Source organism: Pristiophorus japonicus, chromosome 8 (assembly GCF_044704955.1).
Source record: "Pristiophorus japonicus isolate sPriJap1 chromosome 8, sPriJap1.hap1, whole genome shotgun sequence".
Classification (NCBI taxonomy): domain Eukaryota; kingdom Metazoa; phylum Chordata; class Chondrichthyes; family Pristiophoridae; genus Pristiophorus; species Pristiophorus japonicus.
Genome location: NC_091984.1, coordinates 56,996,639 through 57,020,654, shown reverse-complemented (window position 1 = coordinate 57,020,654; position 24,016 = coordinate 56,996,639). Strand labels below are relative to the sequence as shown.

Genomic DNA, 24,016 nt, shown 5'->3' with positions numbered 1-24,016 from the left:
CTCCAGTGCAGTGCTGAGGGAGTGTTGCATTGTCGGAAGTGCCGTCTTTCGGATGAGATGTTAAACCAAGGCCCCAGCTTCTCATGGACAGAAAAGATCCCATGGCACTATTTCAAAGAAGAGCAAATAGAGTTATCTCCGGTGCCCTGCCCAATAATTATCCCTCAATCAATATAACAAAAACAGATGATCTGATCATTCTCGTATTGCTGTATGTGGGAGCTTGCTGTGTGCAAATTAGCTGCTGCGTTTACCACATTGCAACAGCGACTACACCCTAAAAGTACTTAATTGGCTGTAAAGTGCTTTGGGATGTCCGGTGGTCATGAAAGGCATTCTATAAATGCAAGTCTTTTTTTTTTTTTCTACCTCTTTCTGCTCTTTTAAGATGTTCTTCTTTTTAAAAAAAAAAACTACCTCTTTGCCCAGCTTTTGGTCATCTGTCCTGCTATCTCCTCTGTGGCTCGGTGTCAAATGTTTTTTTTTATTGATAACACTCTTGTGGCGATTTGCTACGTTTAAGGTGTTATATAAAGGCAAATTATTATTATAGAATTGTTCAAACTAATTGCTGAAGGTGAAGGGAAATGTGAATATTTATACATAGAAGTATGTAGAAATTGTACCAAGGAATCAGGCTATTCAGCCCAAGTAATCTTTGTTGATATTTGCATTCCGTGCAAGTAAATAGTTTTAGTTACACTCACCTGCCCTGTTCCCAAATCCTTTTGCCCTATTTACTTCATCCACCTATCCAATCTAATCTTGAATGATTTAATTTCTGCCTCACCACTAACACCGAGTGAATTTCACAGCCTTGCAAGTCTTTGCGAAGAAGTTTCTCTTGCTCTCTGTTCTAATTCTCTTGTGGATGTCAAAAATCGGTTTCCGAACTGAAACACCTTCAACATTATATTACAGATTCATTCCATCCTGGAAATAAACCCTCTTCTAGTGTTTCAACTGTATTAATTTGTATATTCAGGCCTCTGCTTTCTGACCTTTTTGCAATTTAATAATTGTAATTCATGCAGATTGCATCATGTTTGATCCTCTCCACAGGTTAATGTGACACCAATCTAGAACTAGTCTAAAGATTATATTGCAAACATATTTGAGATTAATGCATACCATTGGAAAAATCTACAGTATTGTCAAAATTAATTAAAAAAAAAAAATATACAGGTGCAGTGGCGTTGAAGTTGAGGATTAACTCTGGAGAGAAGTATTGCGAGTATCTCTGGAGGAGGCAGTTTTACACCGCTTGGGTTTGATGCTGCATGGAATGTACCTACAGTGCAGTACCAAACATGGCGTAAAATGTGTTTGGGTTCTCTTGGACTTCCAGAGCAATTTTTAAACCTACTCAGAATTGACCTAAATATTGAGTCCAGACGTCATACACACGCTCTGTGGACATTTAAGTTTAAGAGCAGGTGAATTAGTTCGAGCCAGAGAATGTAAATGAGATATAGCTAATAAAGAATTGTTGCTTGTATGGGAACCAGAATAAATGCATTTCCAGTGCATTGCCATCTAGTTATAGCATTTAAATTGGAAATTTTAACTACTAAAGGAATAAAGCCTGTTTAAATGTGTTTTTTTTTATCCTTTCCACTAATGGATTACCTGATTTTTCAGGGTGCATCAATTTAAAAAAACAAAACAACTTTTGCTCATTTCTCACATTCTTCAAAAAAACAAAAATTGCCCCCACTTCCAGTGGATCCTGAGATGAGCATATGTTGCACTAGTGATGTTATGTATGTTGCATCGTGATGTGCACTCATAATGTACGGGTGGACATCACAAGCATGCAAGCACATCCCAGGAATCTACTTTAGCCTCAAAATTCTGGAAGGGAAACAATTTGAGTTATGTTATTTGGTGATATTATTCATAGGCTGTACAACCAGAAGAAAAGTTAAACTATCAATCTGCCCAATCCCAAGCAATCTCAAAACTTTCACGTGGATAAGAATTTATTAGATGAGTAACCCAAGTGAGACTTTATCGAACTGCTGTGACTTTGCTCCTCAAAACGTGGAATAAAATGATTTACGATATTAGACTCGCAAGTATCTGAGCTGGATCATCGGCTTCATGAAATCCAGCTTTCCATGCTCCAAATAATGGTCGTGCCATGAAGACAGTCTATCATATTTTTAATTTTTATTAAAAATGGTATATCTAGCATGTTCTATTTATCATACTCTCCTTTGCTGTCCATGACATTTCAAGTGTCAGTCAAATTTTTATGCTGCTTTCAACAAAAATGATCAGAAACAAAGTAGTCATTTTCATTCTAAAGGGAAACTCAGCAAAGGAAATACTGGAGTTAGAATTCTGTAGCCACTTCGTCGACCTTTGTACATTTTTTTTTCAAGAAAGACACACAAAGCCTGAACAGTAATTTAACTCCAAGATCTCACCCAGAAATTACTGCAACAGTTAGACTTTGTGGCCTTAAAGGGGCATAGCTTCAGTTTAGCAGCAGAATAATTGACTAAGCAACGAAGTTTTCTTTCTCATACATTTATAAATATTTGGAGCAGAATTGGTGCTTAATATTATTGTGGAAGACACAATTAATTTAACTTTTTGAAAACTTTTCCATACAGTCCTCTTCTAACAGTGAGAAACATGGTGATCATTTTGCTCGAGGTGACGGTCGATTTGGAGTGAATCGTAGAAGGCACAACTCTTCAGATGGATTCTTCAGTAATGGTCTACTCCGAGCTGCTGGAGGTAGGAAAGGTACAATTTAAAAATCAGACAATTCTAATTTTCCAAATGATAATTTGGAAGGAGAAAATTCAGTTAGAGTGTATTGCAAAATGTTTTAAATTAATTAAAATAACTGAAGAAAATTATTCAATTAATTTAACACTTGGTCAGGGCATATATGTAGTACAGTCAAAGTTTTATTTTAAAATGTGATTATATTTAATAGCATAATTGGTAACTAGAAATATAACAAACCTGATTGATGGGTTCAAAAGGCAATTTATGATTGGGCTACGCCCTCAAACACCACATTGTATTATCTAACACATTAGGATGTACTTCGCATTTTATATAATACAATCAAAACTAAAGGAATGGTTTGCAGTGGCAGAGAACTTGATTCAGGCGTAAACAGATGATGTGAGCAAGACTTTGTCTCCGCCTCAGTCCTGTCGAATGCACATTTTGTGACATGCAGGAAGTACAACCACATGTGCAGGAAGTGTCAGCTGGAGGAGTTTGAGCTCCGGGTTTCAGAACTTGCAGTGGTTGGCATCACTACAGTGCATCCACGAGGCTGAGAGCTGCATGGCTAGCATGTTTCAGGAGGTGGTCACCCCGCAGTTTGAGTTTGCAGGCAGAGTGGGAATGGGTGACTGCTAGAGAGAAAAGTGGGACCAGGCAGGTATTGCAGGAGTTCTCCAAGTGCATCTCGTGCTCCAACCGGTTCTGAATACTCATGAAGGTGATGGTTCCTCTGGCAAGTACAGCCAGGACCAAGTCCACAGCACCATGGGTGGCTCAGCTGTACAAGGGGAAGGAGGAAAGTCAGAAAAGCAATAGTGAAAGGGGATTCAATAATTAGGGGAACAGACGGGCGTTTCTGCGGCTGCAGATGTGATTCCAAGATGATATGTTGCCTCCCCAGTGCCAGGATCAAGGATGTCACTGAGCGGCTGCAGGATATTGAGGGAGAGGTTGAATGGCCAATGACGTAGGTAGAAAGAGGGCTGAGGTCATGCAGGCAGATTTTAGGGAGCTAGGAAAGAGATGAATAAGCAGGACCTCAAAAATAGTAATCTCTGGATTACTCCATGCGCGAGTGAGTACAGAAATATGAGGATGGAGCAGATGAATGTGTAGCTGGAGAGATGGTGCAGGAGAGAGGGCTTTAGATTCCTGAGGCATTGAGACCGATTCTGGGTTAGGTGGGATCTGTATAAGCCGGATGGGTTGCACCTCAACAGGGCCGGGACTAATATCCTCCCGGGGAGATTTGCTAGTAGGAACATGAGTAGGCCATTCAGCCCCTCGAGCTTGTTCGGCCATTCAATGAGATCATGGCTGATCTGCAACCGAACTTCATATACCTGCCTTTGGCCCATATCCCTTAGGGGATGGGAATCTGAGTGTAGGTTCAGAAGGGAGAGAAGCAAAGCTGGAAATGAAAGGCAGTAAATTAGTAAGTGATTTTGGAAGGCAGAGGAAACAAATGCTAGAAAATGGACAATAAAAGGGCTTGGCAGTGCTGCGAGAGACCATCAGCGGCAGGTCGGGGCCATAAAAGGAGCGACGGGTGGAGGCCCATGGAGCAGCGTGGCGGCATACTACTTCAGGGAGCAGCACAAGCTGGTGCAGGAGGGCAACGGCAGCGAAGGGTGACATCAGCAAGTTCCAGGTCGGTGATTGGGGCGTGGGCAGGTGCAGCAAGAGACGCGAGAGACTAGAGGGACGTGATCGGGGCCCAGGAGAGGCGTGAGTTCAGGGCCCAGGGGCAACATGGGCCAGCCCATACTGTGATATGTGTGCGCACTGGGTCCGTACAGCAGAGCAGGTCTCTCGTTGTCTTGGGTAATCCTTGCCACTGGACCAAGCCCGTGTGGTGTGCAACGGCCACCACACATTAAAAAAAATCCACGCACCAGCATCTTCCACCCTTGAGGATGTCGTTCGGGTTATTCTTTCGAAACACCTGTGAACTCATTCTTTTTTTTGGCGTGTTAGTCATAGAAAATAGGTGCAGGAGTAGGCCATTTGGCCCTTCGAGCCTGCACCGCCATTCAACAAGATCATGGCTGATCACCCACCCATACACCCAACCCCCGCAGCCGCAAGGACCACATCCAACTCCCTCCTGAACACATCCAATGAACTGGCATCAACAACTCTCCGGGGCAGGGAACCCCACAGGCCAACAACTCCCCGAGTGAAGAAGTCTCTCCCAATCCCAGCCCCAAACAGCCCCCCCCCCCCAGCTCTGGACCCACCCAACACCGGGAACACTCCCCCCACCCCCTGCACCCAACCAGTCCCGTCCCGTCAGAATCAGAATCCTTCCTAAATGCCGAACACCCCCGGATGTCGAGCCCCGGCCACCCCCCAACGACACCCACCACACCACATCCACCATCTGTGCAGTCAACCCGTCCACCCCACTCTGAACACTCCCCGCACCGAGGCACAGAGCCCCCAGGCCCGCCCCTCCAACACACTTCGCCCCCCCCCCCCCCCAGACCTCCGCTGCATGTGGCCCCTTCTGGCCCCCGCCCTGGGTTTCTCCGCCCCCATCTTCCACCACTCTTCCCTCCATCCCCTGCCCCCGTCTCCCCTCAACTTCCCTCTGCCTCCCCGCACAGGCTCCCATCTTGTGGGTGGTAACCTTCTGGGGCAGGGAATTTTAGCCCCCAGCGTGGAAGTCCTGCTCCGCCGCAGAATTGGCCTTACCAACCCTCAGTGGAAGCGGAGTGCAATTTCCCATACTCCACTTCCTTTGGGGGCAGTTACTGGGGCACGACTGGATGCTCCTGATCCTCGGGACCGCCTATGATGATGATGATACTTCAATGCAAGGAGTCTAGTGAGTAAGACAGGATGAGCTGAGGCCAGTGGAAGTATGATATAGCTGAAACATGGCTGAAAAAAGGCATGAGTGTCAGCCTAACATTCCTGGTTACAGGGTTTTCTGCCGCGATAAGTGAGGAGGATTAAAAAAGGGAGGGCGGTCGCAGTATTGGTAGAAGAAACATTTGCAGCTGTGAGGAGGGATGATATGTTAGAAGGATCATAAAATGAGGCCATATGGATTGAACTGAAGAGCAAAAAAGGGGCAATCACACTGCTGGGCTCCCCAAATATTCAGAGGGAGATAGAAGAACAAATATGTTGACAAATTTCTGAAGTGCAAAAACAGTGGGGCGGTAATAGTCGGGGATTACCCGAGTATTAACTGGGATAAAATCAGTGCAAATGGTATCGAAGGCGCAAAGTTCTTAAAATACATCCAGGGGAACTTTTTAGCCAGTATGTAGCAAGCCTAACAAGGAAAGGGTGTGATTCTGGTCTCAGTTTTAGGAAATCAAGCTGGGCAGGTTCTCAGTGGGAGACCATTTTGGTAGTAGTGATCATGGGCCCAAGTTTCGGGACACGCCTAAAACGGTGCAGCCCGGACCTGGACGCCCGTTTTTCGCGCCAGAAAGTGCGCAGAAAAAAAACTTCCCTATTCCCCGGCTCCCTGCAGGTCTTCTGCAGCCGGGCGCAGCGCAGCACGAGCTGTGGGGGGGGCGGAGCCAGGTCCCTGCGCCGAAAACAGTGCCGGGCCCTCTGCACATGCGCGCTACAGTGGGCGCGCATAGCGCGCATGTGCAGTAGCTCCAGGCACCCAAAACTGTGTGGGAGCGGCCCGAAGCACGCAGCCCCGAGCCCTGGCAGAATGGCCTCACTGGGGCTGCGTGCATAAGGCTCCTCCCACGCCCAGCTACTGCTTCCTCCCGACCCGGCGACCCGTCTTCTGCGACTCTCTCTCACCCCCCCGGACCTCCGCGACTCTCTCTCTCTCACCCACCCCCCCCCCCCCCCCTCCCCGAGACCCGACGCCACCTACCTATAAATCTAGCCCGAGGTCTTGGGCCCCTCCTCCCTCCCCTCTCCCTCCCTCCTTCCCTCTCTCCCTCCCTCCTCTCTCCTTCCCTCCCTCCATACATCCTCTCTCCTTCTCCCCCTCTCTCCTTCTCCCCCTCCCCCCCCCTTCTCCCCCTCCCCTCGCTGTCAGAAACAGAGAGTGAGAGACACACACACACACACACAGACAGACAGATAGAGACACTGACAGAGACACACTCGGGGGGGGGGGGGGGGGGGCCGTCCCAGCATGCTGTTGGAGGGCTCCTGGTGCTGCAGTCGGTAAGTAGAAAATGTTTTATTTATTGATTTTTAAATTTTTAAAAATTTTTAATAAATTTTTTTTGATTGATTTATTGGTTGATTTATTGATGTATTTATCATTTATTATTGATGATGGCTCTTTATTTGTAAAACTGAAGTGTTTAATGTTTGCAAACTTCCCTTTAAACCCCCCGCCCATTCCCTACGCCTGATTTGTAACCTACGCCTGATTTTCTGAAGTGTAGACAATGTTTTTTCGAACGTACAAAAATCTTCACTTACTCCATTCTAAGTTAGTATGGAGTAAGTTTTCACTGCCGAAACTTTGAAAACAGGCATAAGTGGCCGGACAACGCCTCCTTTTGGAAAAAAAAATTCTGTTCCAAAGTGAAACTGTTCTAACTGACTAGAACTGGAGCAAACTAAATGCTGAGAATTTGAATTTCTAAGATACTCCGTTCTACACCAGTTGCTCCAAAAAATCAGGAGCAACTGAGGCCGAAACTTGGGCCCCATAATTCAGTTAGATTTAGGGTAGTTATGGAAAAGGACAAAGATAGACCAGGAGTCAAAGTTCTCAATTGGGGAAAGACCAATTTTACTAAGTTGAGTTGTGATTTAGCAAAAGTGGACTGGAAGCAGCTACTTGATGGTCAGAGCCGTGGGAGGCATTCAAGGAGGAGATAGTGAGGGTTCAGGGCAAATATGTTCGCACAAAGATAAAGGATGGGACACCAAATCCACAGTTCCCTGGATGTCAAGGAGCATACAGAGTAGGATAAGGCAAAAAAGGGAAGCTTATGTCAGATACCGAGAGCTAAATACTGCAGAAAGCCTAAAGGAGTATAACAATTGCAAGGGTGAAATTAAAAAAGAAGTTAGGAAAGCAGAGAGGGCATGAAAAAATATTGGCAACTAAGATCCAAAGAAAACCCAAAGATATTTTAGAAATACATAAAGAGCAAGAGGGTAACTAAGGAAGGAATATGGCCTGTTGGAGACCAAAAAAGGTAACCTGTATGTGGAGGCGGGGGTATGGTTCTTCATGAATACTTTGCATCTATCGTCACAAAAGAGAGGAGTGATGAAGACATTGCAATTAAGGAGGAGGAGTGTGAAATATGAGATAAACATAGTGAGACAGGATCTATTAACGGGTTTAGCATCTTTGAAAGTAGATAAATTGCCAGGCCCAGATGAAATGTATCCCAGGCTGTTGAGAAGCAAGGGAGAAAATAGACGGGACTCTGACCATCATTTTCCAATCATCTCTAGCTACAGGTGTGGTGCTGGAGGACTGCTAATGTTGTACCATTGTTTAAAAAGGGAGAAAGGGATAGACCGAATATTTATAGGCCAGTCAGCCTAACATCAGTGGTCGGCAAATTATTGGAAAAAATTCTGAAGGGCAGTATTACTTGTCATTTTGAAAGGCACTGATTAATCAAGGACAGTCGGTATGAATTTGTTAAGGGAAGGTCATGTCTGACAAACTTGATTGAATTTTCTGAGGAGGTAACCAGGAGGGTCGATGAGGGGAGCGCATTTGATGTAGTCTGCATGGATTTTAGCAAGACTTTTGACGAGATCCCACATGGCAGACTGGTCAGAAAAGTAAAAACCCATTGGATCCAAGGGAAAGTGGCACGTTGGATCCACAATTGGCTCAGTGGCAGGAAGCAAAGGGTAATGGTCGACGGATGATTTTGTGACTGGAAGGCTGTTTCCAGTGGAGCTCGCAGGGCTGCAACGAGGTCCCTTGCTTTTTTTGGTATATATCAATGATTTAGACTTCAATGCAGGAAGCACGATTAAGAAGTTTGCAGATTACACAAATATTAGCAGTGTGGTTGCAGGTGAAGACGAAGGCTGTAGACTGCAGGAAGATATCAATGGACTAGTCAGGTGGGCAGAAAAGTGGCAAATAGAATTCAATTCAGAGATGTGTGAGGTAATGCATTTGGAGAGGTCTAACAAGACAAGGGAAAACACAACAAATAGCAGTGTAGAGGAACAGAGGGACCTTGGAGTGCATGTCCACAGATCTCTGAAGGTCGCAGGACAGGTGGTTAAGAAGGCATACGGGATACTTTCCTTTATTCGCCAAGGCATAGAATATAAGAGCAGGGAGATTATACTTGAACTGTATAAAACACTAGTTAGGCCACAGCTAGAGTACTGTGTACAGTTCTGATCACCACACTACAGGAAAGATGTGATTGCACTAGAGAAGGTACAGAGGAGATTTATGAAAATGTGAGGTTATCCATTTTGGCAGAAAAAATAGAAAAGCAAATTATAATATAAATGGGGGAAAATTGCAAAGTGCTGCAGTGCAGGGGGACCTGGGGGTCCTTGTGCATGAAACACAAAAAGTTAGCGTGCAGGTACAGCAAGTAATCAGGAAGGCAAATGGAATGTTACTCTTTATTGCAAGGGGGATAGAGTATAAAAGCAGAGAAGTCCTGCTACAACTGTACAGGGTATTGGTGAGGCCACACCTGGAGTACGGCGTATGGTTTTGGTCTCTGTATCTGAGGAAGGATACACTTGCATTGGAGGCTGTTCAGAGAAGGTTCACTAGGGGATGAGGGTGTTGACTTATGAAGATAGACTGAGTAGGTTGGGCCCATACACCGGAGTTCAGAAGAATGCGAGCTGATCTTATCGAAACATAAGATAATGAGGGGGCTCGACAAGGTGGATGCAGAGAGGATATTTCCACTCGTGGGGAATCTAGAACTAGGGGACATAGTCTCAGAATAAGGGGTCCTCCATTTAAAACTGAGATGAGGAGGAATTTTTTCTTCTCGGAGGGTTGTAAATCTGTGGAATGCTCTGCCCCAGAGATCTATGGAGGCTGGATCATTGAATATATTTAAGGCGGAGATGGACAGATTTTTGAGCGACAAGGGAATAAAGTTTTACGGGGAGCTGAGTCCATGATCTTATTAAATGGCAGAGAGGGGCCAAATGGCCAACTCCTCCTATTTCTTATGTTCTTATGTAAAATTTTATCATCCCATGATATGATGGGGAGCTGTGCTCAGAGAGCAAATTTTAGAGTTGGAGCTACAACACCATAGCCTTGATTCTTTGAACCAATGTATGCTTCTAGTAAGGCTCTTTGCTGAGAGTGCAGACTTAGTGAACTTGCTATTTAGTCCCTCTTTTTCTCTTTCAAGCCAATCCAGTGGGTTAACAGCTTGCTTCAGTCTTGTATTGTTGCATTTCTGTGAAGTAAATATTGAGAGATGTCACCAATGTTCCCTCTAAACTTTTTTTTAGACCGCCCGGCCCCTTTAAGGGGCTTTGTGGCCCATTCAAAAATCTGCACATGCGCGGTTTTTGCATTTAAAGGCCAATGAGCCGGCTGCGCAGGAGTTGCAGGCAGTTGCATGGCCGCGGGGCTTAAAGGGCATATTAAATGTCACTGTGGTTAGCTTCTTTCACTGGCCATTTGTGATGATGTAGAACATGTCCATTATGATTCAGACTTTCCAATACTCTTTTCTCATGCACTTATGCTCTGAAATTTAATTTTACTGTATTAAGTTAGTGTACGTGAGGACTAACAGCAAAAATGCCTTAGCCATAAAACTTGATAAAATTCCCAGCGTCACCTGTCCATCTAGAAGACAAGAAATACCAAATACTGGATTCATTTTCTATAGACTAAAACTAGTGATTGAATTTATTTAAAATTAGATAATTTACACAAAAATATAAAAAGAATGTTAGTAACATACAGTATTATACAAACTAGATCGACTGCTTCAAAGACTTTTGTTTTGCTGCCTCCTTGAGGCAGAGTCGTGAAGTAAATCTCTCGTAATATGTTAGAGGTTTTGCCAAACACACGGGTTCTTGTGTTTTATATACTTAATGCCTTTCAAGTAATAGTTTTTAAAAAAAGACTGTCCTTAGCAGTCAACTTTGATATCTTCATACATAGCTAACAAGGTAGTTGGTTGACATATGGCCGCAACGATACCAGGAACTCTTTTTAAAAAAAAAAAAATTATGGGCTATGCTTTGGAAGCATCTTAACAGTTGCCACATTTCTAACTGAATACAAGCTTCTGATTAACAAAACTTGAAAGAGACACAATTTTTCAGTTTGAGGATACAAAATTTTATACTGCTGAGAAAAGTCAAAGGGAATTAACTAATTGTGTTGATTCAGAATGGAAATTGGTACTCCTTTGAACTAGCAACAACAACTTGCATTTATATAGTTCCTTTAACCCCGTAAAACATACCAACAACCAAACTGCTGAATGCTGCTGTTGGTTTTTCATGTGTAGCACACATGAATTCATGAACTATTGCACTACTTTTGTCTGATCGATTACAATTTTTGGCTGGGTTTGAACTTGACCACACAACTGTTGCTATTTTTTTTTTTCTCCATCATCTTTGTTTTATGTAGATGCCAAATTTATGTCATGAGCCAAAAGTATTCGATTATGACAGTGCATTTTTCAACAGGCCATTCTTGGTACAAGGGAAGCAAGATATCTTCAAAAGCTACATGAATTTGTAAAACTGAAACACGTTACCTATTGTTCATCGAAAGCTATTTCTAATTGGTGCCAATTTGGGCTGTACAGAAAATTGTTTCTCATGATGACTCGAGTCCGTTACATCCATGGAATTGTTAAATGTATTTTCAGGTTCACGATGTGTTGGTTTCAGGTATGCACATTGTACAGGATGAAGTGGATCTATAAAATGTTAAGAAATAAAATGACCGCAATCAGAAATAGAGACTCATGCCATGAAAGAGACATCTTCAGTTTACACTAGTGAAAGGACTAATATTTTGCAATTTATGCTTTATTTTTAGATAGCTGGTATCAGCCTTCATTGCTTCGTCATGATTCTGTGGATTCAGGTGTTTCTAAGGGTGTTCAAATGAGCCTTGTTGGAGGTCATGGTTGGAAAGAAAGTGGCGGTTGGCACAATGTAACTAGAGGTCATGATGCTATCAATCAGCGTGGTGGTGGTGGTGGTGCCCATAGACACTGGAATGGCAACTTCCACAACCGAAAGAGTTCAGGATTCCAGGACAAGCCACCTGCTGAGGTAAAGGAAGAGAAAAAGGAGGAAAAAGTTGAAAAACTTCAATTTGAAGAGGAAGACTTTGTAAGTTTTTTTTGTAACTTTAAGGAAACAGATCTTTTGAGATGTTATATATACTTAAGACATTAGAATTCTTTGTGAAAAAAATCAATACATTGATTAATAATCTTGGATAAACTCTCTTTTTAATCAGCCATCTCTGAATCCCGATGCAGAAAAACAGCCTAGCCAGACCAGACCCGTCAGCACACCTGCAGGAGTATGGGGTAAGAAAAAGCCAGAGATTTGTATAACTCCATCTGACACAACAAAGACCTTTATTGGAATTTTTATAACAGTCAGCACTACAGATTAAATACTAATGTGCATGAGTTTGTATATTGTTCAAGGACTCCAGTAGAAATTGCACCTCTACATTAGCTACAGGTTTATTCATACAAAAAAGAATTATGCTGTTGAGCAAGGGTGTCAAACTCAGTTTCTATGGTGGACCTGATACTTAATGAGGCCCACATTCAGCAATCATTATTTGGACAGACAAACGCAAAATACTGCGAATGCTGGCAATCTGAAATATGAACAGAACATGCTGGAAATACTCAGCAGGTCAGGCAGCATATGTGGAGAGAGAAACAAAGAATATGAAAGACTTGCATTTATATAGTGCGTTTCCCGACCACCGGACATCCTAAAGCGCATTGCAACAAATGAAGCACTTGCTTAAAACCGATTATATATCTTTCATGTTTTCCAGTTCTGACGAAAGGTCATCAGCCTGAAACGTTAACTCCTTTCTATCTCCACAGATGCTGTCTGACCTGCTGAGTATTTCCAGCTTTTGTTTATTAACTATTCGGACATACTGGGATAGAAATTTGAGAGACACGATTTTTTAATTTGTATCATTAAAATCCTGCTCTTAAGTACTCCAGGTGTGGTCTAACCAGGGTTTTGTATAGCTGCAGCCTAACTTGTACCCCATTGTATTCTAGTTCTTTAGAAGCTTTGCCTGCCAATTTTTGATTCCAATTTATCTGGGCCAGATCTGTTGACGGGTAAATTGGAATCCAAGATGGGCAGGCAAAACTAATCTAACAATGGGCTGCCTTTCAGGAGATGATGGTTTGGGTCCAGTCGAGGTATATTGCCACGAGGGGGAGAAGTAAGGCAACAAAAGCCAGAGCTCCCTGAATGACAAAAGGGATAGAGAGCAAGATAAAGCAGGAAAAAGGGTGTATGACAAATGTCAGGTTGAGAATACAAGTGAGAACTATGCTGAATGTAGAAAGTTGAAAGGTTAAATGAAAAAGGAAGTAAGAGGTGCAAAGAGAGAATATGAGAATGGACTGATAGCTAACATAAAAAGAAATCCAAAAGTCTTCTCGGCATATAAATAGTAAGCGGGTAGTAAGAGGAGGGGGTGAGGTCAATTGGGGACCAAAAAGGAGACCTACGCATTGAGGCCGAGGGCGTGGCTGAGGTACTAAGTGCATCTGTCTTTACCAAGGAAGAAGATGCTGCCAAGATTATAGTGAAAGAAGAGGTAGTTGAGATATTGACCAAGGAGGTACGAGAAAGGCTGGCTGTACTTAAAGTAGTTAAGTCATCAGGACCAAATGGGATGCTTCCTAGGATGCTGAGGGAAGGAAAGGTGGAAATTGCGGCGGTACTGGCCATAATCTTCCAATCCTCCTTGGATACGTAGGTGGTGCCAGAGGACTGGAGAATTTCAATTGTTACACCCTAGTTCAAAAAAGGACGTAAGGATACACCTAGCAATTACAGACCAGTCAGCTTAACCTTAGTGGCGGAGAAGCTTTCAGAAACTATTATCTGGAAGAAAATTAAGTCACTTGGAAAAGTGTGGATTAATTAAGGAAAGCCAGCACAGATTTGTTAGAGGCAAATCGTGTTTAACTAACTTGATTCCATTTTTTGGTGAGGTAACAGAGAGGGTTGATTAGGGCAATGCCGTTGATGTGGTGTCCATGGACTTCCAAAAGGCATTTGATAAAGTGCCACATAATAGGCTTGCCAGCAAAGTTGAAGCCTATGGAATAAATAGGACAGAATAAATGGATACGAAATTGGCTAAGTGACAGGAAACAGAGTAGTGGTGAACGGTTGTTTCTCAAACTGGAGGAAGGTATACAGTGGTGTTCCCCAGGGGTTGGTACTGGGACCACTCTGTTTCTTGATCTAAGTTCATGATTTGGACTTGGGTGTCGAGGGCACTATTTCAAAATTTGCAGATGATACAAAACTTGGAAGTATAGTGAATAGTGAGGAGGACAGTGATAGACTTCAAGAGGACCTAGACAGGCTGGTGGAATGAGCAGACATGTGGCAGATGACAGAGACCTGGGGTATATGTGAACAAATCGTTGAAGGTGGCAGGATAGGTTGAGAAAGCAGTTAAAAAAGCATACAGGATCTTGGGCTTCATAAATAGAGGCATAGAGTACAAAAGCAAGGAAGTTATGATGAACCTTTACAAAAACACTGGTTTGGCCACAACTGGAGTATTGTGTCCAATTCTGGCACTGCACTTTAGGAAAGATGTGAAGACTTTCGAGAGGGTGCAGAAAAGATTTACAAGAATGGTTCCAGGGATGATTGACTTCCGTTACATGGATAAACTGGAGAGGTTGGGGTTGTTCTCCTCAGAGCAGAGAAGATTGAGAGGAGATTTGATAGAGGTGCTCAAAATCATGAGGGGTCAAGATAGCAGATAGAGAGAAACTGTTCCCATTGGCGGAGGGTTCGAGAACCAGAGGACACAGATTTCAGGTGATTGTCAAAAAAATCAAATGCGACATGCTGAAAAACTTTTTTACACAGCGAATGGTTGGGATCTGGAGTGCACTGTCTGAAAGGGTGGTGGAGGCAGATTTAATTGTGGCTTTCAAAAGGGAATTGGATAAGGACCTGAAGGAAAAAAGTTTACAGGGCTATGGAGAAAGGAGAGGCGATTGGGACTAGCTGAAGTGCTCTTCCAGAGAGCCAGCACGGGTTGAATGGCCTCCTACTGTGCTATGCCGATTCGAAAGGACAGCATTCCATTAGCCTTTTTTGATTATTTTCTGTACATGTTCATGACATTTTAATGACCCATGTACCTGGACCCCAAGTCTCTTTGGACCTTCACTGTTTTTACCTTTTCACCATTTAGAAAGTACCCTGTTCTATCCTTTTTAGGTCCAAAGTGGATGACCTCGCATTTGCCTATATTGAAATCCATTTGCCTCAGTTTTGCCCATTAACGTACACTGTTAGCTCTTTTTGTAATTTTATGTTTTCAGCTATACTACCTACAGTGCCGCCTATTTTTGTGTCATCAGCAAATTTGGATATATGACTTACAATGTCAGCATCTCTTCTTAGACAGTCCCTCGGAGTCGAGGATGACTTGCTTCCACACTAAAAATGAGTTCTCATGTTATTGACGAGTCCAATGTGGGATCTACAGTCTCTGTCACAGGTGGGGCAGACGGAGGTTGAAGGAACCGGTGGGTGGGGTGCCTTGGTTGCCGTGCGCTCCTTCCGCTGTTTATGCTTGGCTTCAGCTTGCTCTCGGCGTAGTGACTCAAGGTGTTCAATGCCTTCCCGGATGCTTTTTCTCCACTTTGTGTAGTCTTGGGCCAGGGATTCACAGGTGTTGGTGGGGATGTTGCACTTTTTCAAGGAGGCTTTGAGGGTGTCCTTGAAGCATTTTCTCTACCCACCTGGGGGTCGCTTGCCGTGTCGGAGCTCCGAGTAGAGCGCTTGTTTTGGGAGTCTCATGTCGGGCATGCAGATGACGTGGCCTGCCCAGTGGAGTTGATCGAGCGTGGTCAATGCTTCGATGCTGGGGATGTTGGCCTGAGCGAGAACGCTGACATTACTATGCCTATTCTGCCAATGGATTTGCAGGATCTTGCGGAGGCGATGTTGGTGGTACTTCTCCAGTGCTTTTGAGGTGCCTGCTGTATACAGTCCATGTCTCTGAGGCATATAGAAGAGCGGGCATCACGATTGCTCTGTTGACCATGAGCTTGGTGCTGGGTTTGAGGTCCTGGTCTTCAAACACTTTCTTCCTCAGGCGACCGAAAGCTGCACTGGCACACTGAAGATGGTGTTGGACTTTGTCATCGACGTCTGCCTTTATTGACAGTAGGCTCCTCGGGTATAGAAAATGATCCACGTTGCCCAAGGCTTCGTCGTGGATTTTGATAATCGGGGAGCACTACTGCCTGGTGGGGGGCAGGTTGGTCGAGGACCTTTGTCTTACGGATGCTTAGTGTTAGGCTCATGCTCTCGTACGCTTCGGTGAAGGTGTTGACGATGACTTGGAGTTCGGCCTCTGAGTGTGCGCAGGCGTAGGCGTTGTCAGCGTACTGTAATTCAATGAAAGAGGATGGGACGATCTTGGATCTGGCCTGCAGGTGGCGGTTGAACAGTTTCCTATTTGTTCTGTAGATTAGCTCCACTCCACCGGGGAGCTTACTGAGGGTGAGATATGGAGCATTGCAGTAAGGAAGATAGAAAAGAGCGTTGGTGCAATGACACAGCATTGCTTGACCCCAGTCCGAATGTGAATTGGATCTGTGGTAGATCCGTTGGTCAGGATCACGGCTTGCATGTCGTCGTGAAGCAGGCGAAGGATGGTGACAAACTTTTGGGGGCAGCCGAATTTGAGGAGGACGCTCCACGATCCCTCACGGTTGACAGTGTTGAAGGCTTTTGTGAGGTCAAAGAAGGCCATGTACAGGGGGTTGGTGCTGTTCCCTGCACCAACCCCCTGCAAATTTTTTGGATTTGCCATGCGATGAAGATCATGCCCATTGTGCCCCTTGGTGGGTAGAATCTGCATTATGACTCTGGGAGGAGTTCTTCAGCCACAGGGAGCAGGCGATTGAGGAGGATTCTTGCGATGACTTGCCCTGTGGCAGACAGCAGGGAAATTCCTCTAGTTACCGCAGTCTGACTTGTCGCCTTTCTTGAAGATGGTCAAGATTACTGCATCTAAGATCCCATGGCATGCTCTCCTCCTTCCAGATGAGAGAAATTAGATTGTGTATTCGCACCAGAAGTGCTTCCCCGCCATGTTTTAGTGCTTCAGTGGGGATTCCATCTGCTCCTGAGGCTGTGTTGTTTTTCAGTTGGATGGCCTTTTCTATCTCGTACCACCGGGCTGGGGTTGTTCTGAGATGCTGGCAGGTTGGAGTCGAGGACGAAATCTTGGTTGAGTAGATCTTCGGAGAGCTCCTTCCAGCGAGCACTGACTGCCTCTCTGTCCTTGATGAGTACCTCTCCGTTCTTGGCCAGCAGTGGGATGGGATCTTGGGTGCTTGGGCTGTAGGTGGTTTTGACTGCGCTAAAGAATCCACGCATGTCATGGTTGTTGGCTAGTTGCTGGATCTCCTGTGCTTTCTCCACCCACCATCTGTTCTTTAGGTCGCGAGTTTTTTGTTGGACCTCAGCCTTCAGACGTCTGTAGAGCTGCTTTTTTGCTCTCTAGTTGTGTTGCTGTTTCCAGTCCAAGAATGCCTTGCGCTTGTGACTTATTAGCTCCTGGATCTCTTGGTCATTCTCGTCAAACCAGTCTCGGTCGAGTGACCGAGCGTCTCTTCCCAGGTGCTAATTATGGAGGCCTTGAGGGCAGACCAGGTGCTGTGGACATTCTGGGTCACTGGGATTTGCCAGGTTGGCAGTGAGGTGCTGGCTGAATAGTGCTTTCTTAGCCGGGTTGTGGAGTGCTCCAGAGTTGATTTTCATGCAGCATTGTTTCTGTTGTCATTGTTTTGGGGCTATGTTGATGGTGGTGACAGAGCGGATTAAGTCATTAATAAATACAGTGAATAGTTCAGTCCCCAATACAGGTCCCTGTGGGACACCACGATAGTTGCATCCTGCCAATTTGAGTACCTGTCCATTATCCCGACTGCCTGTCTCCTGCCATTTGGCTAATTTCCTAACCAGGTCAATAGTTTGCCTTCAATTCTTTGGGCTTCTACCTCAGTTATCAGTCCGTATGTGGGACTTTATGATAGAAAGTCTATATAAATATCATCCATCGACATTCCCCTGTCCACTACCTTAATCACCTCTTCAAAAAATTCAGTCAGGTTTGTCAGGCATGACCACCTACCTTTCACAAATTCATGCTGGCTCTCTCTGATCAACTGAACATTGTCGAGGTGTTCAGTCACCCTATCCTTAATTAGAGACTCTTGAAATTTCCCGACCACAGATGTTAGGCTAACTGGTATATAATTCCCTGGTTTCACCCTCACCATTCTTAAAAAGCGGAGTAACGTGCGCAATTTCCAAATCTCAAGGAAAGCTCCTGAATAGAGAGAATTTCGCAGATACCCGAACTATAATCTTCCAATGTGCTCACTGACTTCCTGTAAAACCCTGGGATGGAAACCATCTGGTCCTGGGGATTTGTCACTCTTTAGTGCCATTATTTTCTTCATTACTGTTGTTTTATTTTATTTACATTAATTTTATTGAGTCCCTGATTCAATATTGGTTTCCTTGGGATTTCTGGCATGCTATCTTCTTCCTCTACTGTAAATAATAACGCAAAGTTATTCAACATGTCTGCCATTTCCTGATTATCATTGACAATATTATCGCTTTCAGTTTTTAAGGGGCCAATATTGCTCCTGACTATCCTCTTTTTGCTAATCTAACGTAGACATTTTTTGTGTTGATTTTGATATCCCTTTCAAGTTTCTTTTCATACTCCCTATTTGTAGCTCTTACCTTCTGTTTTGTGACCCTTTGCTATTTTTTGTATCCTTCCCATTCACCATGATCTGTTTTTTTTTGCATTTTTATATGCTTTTTCTTTTAGTTTTATGTTGTCCCTTACCCCTCTCATTTTTTGGGGGGGCAAATCGTGTTTTGCTTTCCTCTGGTATAAACTGGTTCTGTATTACCTTGAATTCTTTTTTGAACTTCTCCGATTGATCTGTCGTTTTACCAGTTAACAGATTTGCCCAGTTTACTGTGGACAGTCTCTGTCTCATTCCGTTGAACTCGGCCTTACCCAAATCTTTCTCCCTTTCAAATGCTACGTTGAATTTGATCATGTTATGATCCCTAATGGATGAATGTTCACGCACGGTTAGGCTGTTAACTAAATCTGTCTCATTACTCATTACTAAATCTAATATGGCATGTCCCCTTGTGGCCTCTAGGACATATTGTTGGAGAAAACTATCCTTTTTGGGTTTGTTGTCCTGGGATAGGGAGCTGTGCCACCTCTCCCAATGCGGCGCAAGCGTCAGTGGTTGAAGCTTGGAGCCCACAAGTGGAAACCATCTTTTCCTATTTACCTGCAATAAAGTCCCCACGTTTCACTCACCCCTTGTCAGGCTGCTCCTCTCACAGTGCTGCTACCACTCGCCATGTGGCTGCTACTCTCCTGGCTTTGCACATATACTGGGCCTCATGCCTGCTGTAACCTGTCCCATACCCCATTTCCCAAACTCTCTCCCACCCGAGCCCTCAACTCTCGATCTCTATTCCCCACTCTCCCTTTCATCCCCGAACTAGTAGAGTGGACAAGGGAGAACCAGTGGATGTGGTGTATTTGGACTTTCAAAAGGTCTTTGACAAGGTCCCACATAAGAGATTGGTGTGCAAAATCAAAGCACATGGTATTGGGGGTAATGTGCTGGCGTGGATAGAGAATTGGTTGGCAGACAGGAAGCAGAGAGTCTGGATAAACGGGTCCTTTTCAGAATGGCAGGCAGTGACTAATGGAGTGCCGCAGGGCTCAGTGCTGGGACCCCAGCTCTTTACAATATACATCAATGATTTAGATGAAGGAATTGAGTGTGATATCTCCAAGTTTGCAGATGACACTAAGCTGGGTGGCGGTGTGAGCTGTGAGGAGGATGCTAAGAGGCTGCAGGGTGATTTGGATAGGTTAGGTGAGTGGGCAAATGCATGGCAGATGCAGTATAATGTGAATAAATGTGAGGTTATCCACTTTGGTGGCAAAAACAGGAAGGCAGAATATTATCTGAATGGTGACCGATTAGGAAAAGGGGAGGTACAACGAGACCTGGGTGTCATGGTTCATCAGTCATTGCAAGTTGGCATGCAGGTACAGCAGGCGGTGAAGAAGGCAAATGGCATGTTGGCCTTCATAGCTAGGGGATTTGAATATAGAAGCAGGGAGGTCTTACTGCAATTGTACAGGGCCTTGGTGAGGCCTCACCTGGAATATTGTGCTCAGTTTTGGTCTCCTAATCTGAGAAAGGACGTTCTTGCTATTGAGGGAGTACAGCGAAGGTTCACCAGACTGATTCCAGGGATGGCTGAACTGACATTTGAGGAGAGACTGGATCAAATGGGCCTTTGCACACTGGAGTTTAGAAGGATGAGAGGGGATCTCAAAGAAACTTATAAGATTCTGACGGGACAGGACAGGTTAGATGCGGGAAGAATGTTCCCGATGTTAGGGAAGTCCAGAACCAGGGGACACAGTCTGAGGATAAGGGGTAGGCCATTTAGGACTGAGATGAGGAGAAACTTCTTCACTCAGAGTTGTTAACCTTGTAATTCCCTGCCGCAGAGAGTCGTTGATCCCAGTTCATTGGATATATTTAAGAGGGAGTTAGATATGGCCCTTGCGGCTAAGGGGATCAACGGATATGGAGAGAAAGTGGGAAAGGGATACTGAGGTGAATGATCAGCCATGATCATATTGAATAGTGGTGCAGGCTCGAAGGGCCGAATGGCCTACTCCTGCACCTATTTTCTATGTTTCTATGAACCCTCAGTCCCATGTCACTCTCTCCTCCTTCCCACCCTTGTCCCGAGTCCCAATCTCCCAACCCCCAATCTCATAAGAACATCAGAAAAATAGGAGCAGGAGTAGGTCATGCGGCCCCACGAGCCTGCTTCACCATTCAATACAATCATGGCTGATCCGATCATGGACTCGGGTCCACTTCCCTGCCCGCTCCCCATCACCCCTTATCGGTTGAGAAGCTGTCTATCTCTGCCTTAAATAGATTCAATGACCCAGTTTCCACAGCTCTGAGGCAGCGAATTCCACAGATTTACAACCCTCTGAGAGAAGAAATTCATCTCAGTTTTAAATGGGTGGCCATTTTCCAAGATTATGTCCCCTAGTTCCAGTCTCCCCCATCAGTGGAAACATCCTCTCTGCATTCACCTTGTCAAGCCCCTCATAATTGTATACGTTTTGATAAGATCACCTCTCATTCTTCTGAATTCCAATGAGTCGAGGCCCAACCAACTCAACCTTTCCTCATAAGTCAACCCCCTCATCTCCAGAACCAACCTAGTGAACCTTCTCTGAACTTCCAAAGCAAGTATATCTTTTCTTAAAAATGGAAACCAAAACTGTACACAGTATTCCAAGTGTGGCCTCACCAGTACCCTGTATAAATCTGGCAAGACTTCCCTGCTTTTATATTCCATCCCCTTTGCAATAAAGGCCAAGATTCCATTAGCCTTCCTGTACCTGCATACGAACCTTTTGTGTTTCATGCACCAAGACCCCCAGGTCCCGTTGTACTGCAGCACTATGCAATTTTTCTCCATTTAAATAATAACATGCTCTTTGATTTTTTTCTACCAAAGTTTCCAACATTATACTCCATCTGCCAAATTTTTGCCCACTCACTTTGCCTATCTGTCCTTTTGCAGATTTTGTGTGTCCTCCTCACACATTGCTTTTCTTCCCATCTTTGTATCGTCAACAAACTTGGCTACACTACAAACGGTCCCTTCATCTAAGTCATTAATATAGATTGTTAACAGTTGGGGTCCCAGCACTGATCCCTGCGGCACCTCACTAGTTACTGATTGCCAAGCCGAGAATGAACCATTTATCCTGACGCTCTGTTTTCTGTTAATTAGCCAATTCTCTATCCATGCTTAATATGTTACCCCCAAACCCATGAACTTTTATCTTGTGCAGTAACCTTTTATGTGGCACCTTGTCAAATGCCTTCTGAAAGTCCAAATACACAACATCCACTGGTTCCTCTTTATCCACCCTGTATGTTATATCTTCAAAGAATTCCAGCAAATTTGTCAAACATGACTTCCCCTTCATAAATCCATGCTGACTCTGCCTGACTGAATTATGCTTTTCTAAATGTCCTGCTACTGCTTCTTTAATAATGGACTCCCAACATTTTCCCAACCACGGATGTTAAGCTAACTGGTCTATAATTTCCTGCTTTTATCTGCCTCCTTTTTTTAAATAGAAGCGTTACATTTGCAGTTTTTCAATCTGCTGGGACCTCCCCAGAATCCAGGGAATTTTGGTAAATTACAACCAATGCATCCACTATCCCTGCTGCTACTTCTCTTAAGACCCCAGGATGCAAGCCATCAGGTCCAGGGGATTTATCCACCTTTAGTCCCATTAACCTACTGCGTACCACCTTCTTAGTGATTGTGATTGTGGTAAGTTCCTCCCACCGCCCCCCTCCCCCCAAATAGCCCCTTGACTATTCACTGTTGGGATATTTTTAGTGTCCTCTACCATAAAGACTAATACAAAATATTTGTTCAGAGTTTCTGCCATCTCCATGTTCCCCATCACTAATTTGCTGGTTTCGTCCTCTCGGGGACCAACATTTACTTTAGCCACTCTTTTCCTTTTTATATACCTGTAGGAACTCTTGCTATCTGTTTTTATATTTCGTGCTAGTTCGCTTTCATAGTTTTATCTTCCCTTCCTTAATCATTTTTTTTTTAGTCATTCTTTTCTGGCTTTTAAAAGCTTCCCAATCTTCTGTCCTCCGAGTAGTTTTGGCCACTTTGTATGCCCTTGTTTTTAATTGGATACCGTTCTTTATTTGTTTAGTTAGCCACAGGTGGCTATCTTTTCTCTTACACCCTTTCCTCCTCGCTGGAATATATTTTTCTTGAGAGTTACGAAATATCTCCTTAAATATACGCCACTGTTCATCAACCGTCCTATACTTTAATCTATTTTCCCAGTCCACTTTAGCCAATTCTGCCCTCATACCTTTGTAATCTCCTTTATTTCAACTTAGTATGCTGGTTTGAGATCCAACTTTCTCGTCCTCCATCTGAATTTGAAATTCAACCATGCTATGATCACTCATTCCAAGGGGCTCAATTACTAAGAGATTGTTTATTAATTCTGTCTCATTGCACAGGACCCGATCTAAGATAGCCTGCTTCCTGGTTGCTGCCGTTACATACTGCTTAAGGAACCCGTCCCTTATGCACTCTATGAACTCTTCCTCAAGGCTACCCTGACCAAAACTGTATGCTGTACTCTAGGTGTGGTCTCACCAATACCCTGTACAGTTGTTGCAGGACTTCTCTGCTTTTATACTCCATCCCCTTTGCAATAAAGGCCAACATTGCATTTGCCTTGCTGATTACTTGCTGTACCTGCATACTAACTTTTTGTGTTTCATGCACAGGGACCCCCAGGTCCCTATGTACAGCAGCATTTTGTAATATCTCTCCATTTAAAAAATAATTTGCTTTTTTATTTTTCCTGCCAGAGTGGATAACCTCACACTTTCCCACATTGTACTCCATCTGCCAAATGTTTGCCTACTCACTTAACCTGTTGATACCACCATAATCCAGGTCGGTGATTGGAGTGTGGGCAGGTACAGCAGGAGCGACATGATCTTGGCCCAGGAGAGGCATGAGTTCAAGGCCAAGAAGAGGCAAGGGCCCAGGGGCAGAACGGGCCAGCCCATACTGCAATATGTGTGTGCACTAGGTACGTGCAGCCGAGCTGATCTCCAGTCGTCCTGGTTAATCCTTGGCACTGGACCAAGACTTAGCTATATCAAGCCCGTGTGAAGGCTGGCGTGCAACAACCACTACACTAAAAAAAATCCACGTACTAGCATCTTCCACCCTTCAACATGTAGTTCGGGACCTGGAATATTAGGTCCTTCATTGAAACTGAACTCATCACTTTTTGGCCTGGAATAAAATCCTCGATACGAGGGACTGCCGAAGAAGAAAAAAGAGGCTACTGTCTTGACTGCGATCAGTAATTTAAAAG

General features: G+C 44.2%; 1 protein-coding gene across 6 annotated transcripts in view; it reads left to right on the top strand.

Moving 5' to 3' along the window:
• gpbp1l1 (GC-rich promoter binding protein 1-like 1) overlaps positions 1–24,016 on the top strand; it is a 107,498-nt gene that overhangs the window by 37,583 nt on the left and 45,899 nt on the right. For 4 of the 6 annotated variants that reach the window (XM_070886826.1, XM_070886827.1, XM_070886821.1 and 1 more), the window contains exons 4-6: positions 2,622–2,757; positions 11,738–12,036; positions 12,167–12,239. In XM_070886826.1, coding sequence (XP_070742927.1) covers positions 2,622–2,757; positions 11,738–12,036; positions 12,167–12,239 — 508 coding nt within the window. The remainder of the gene's footprint in view (positions 1–2,621; positions 2,758–11,737; positions 12,037–12,166; positions 12,240–24,016) is intronic. The other 2 variants (XM_070886823.1, XM_070886824.1) reach the window with 2 other exon arrangements.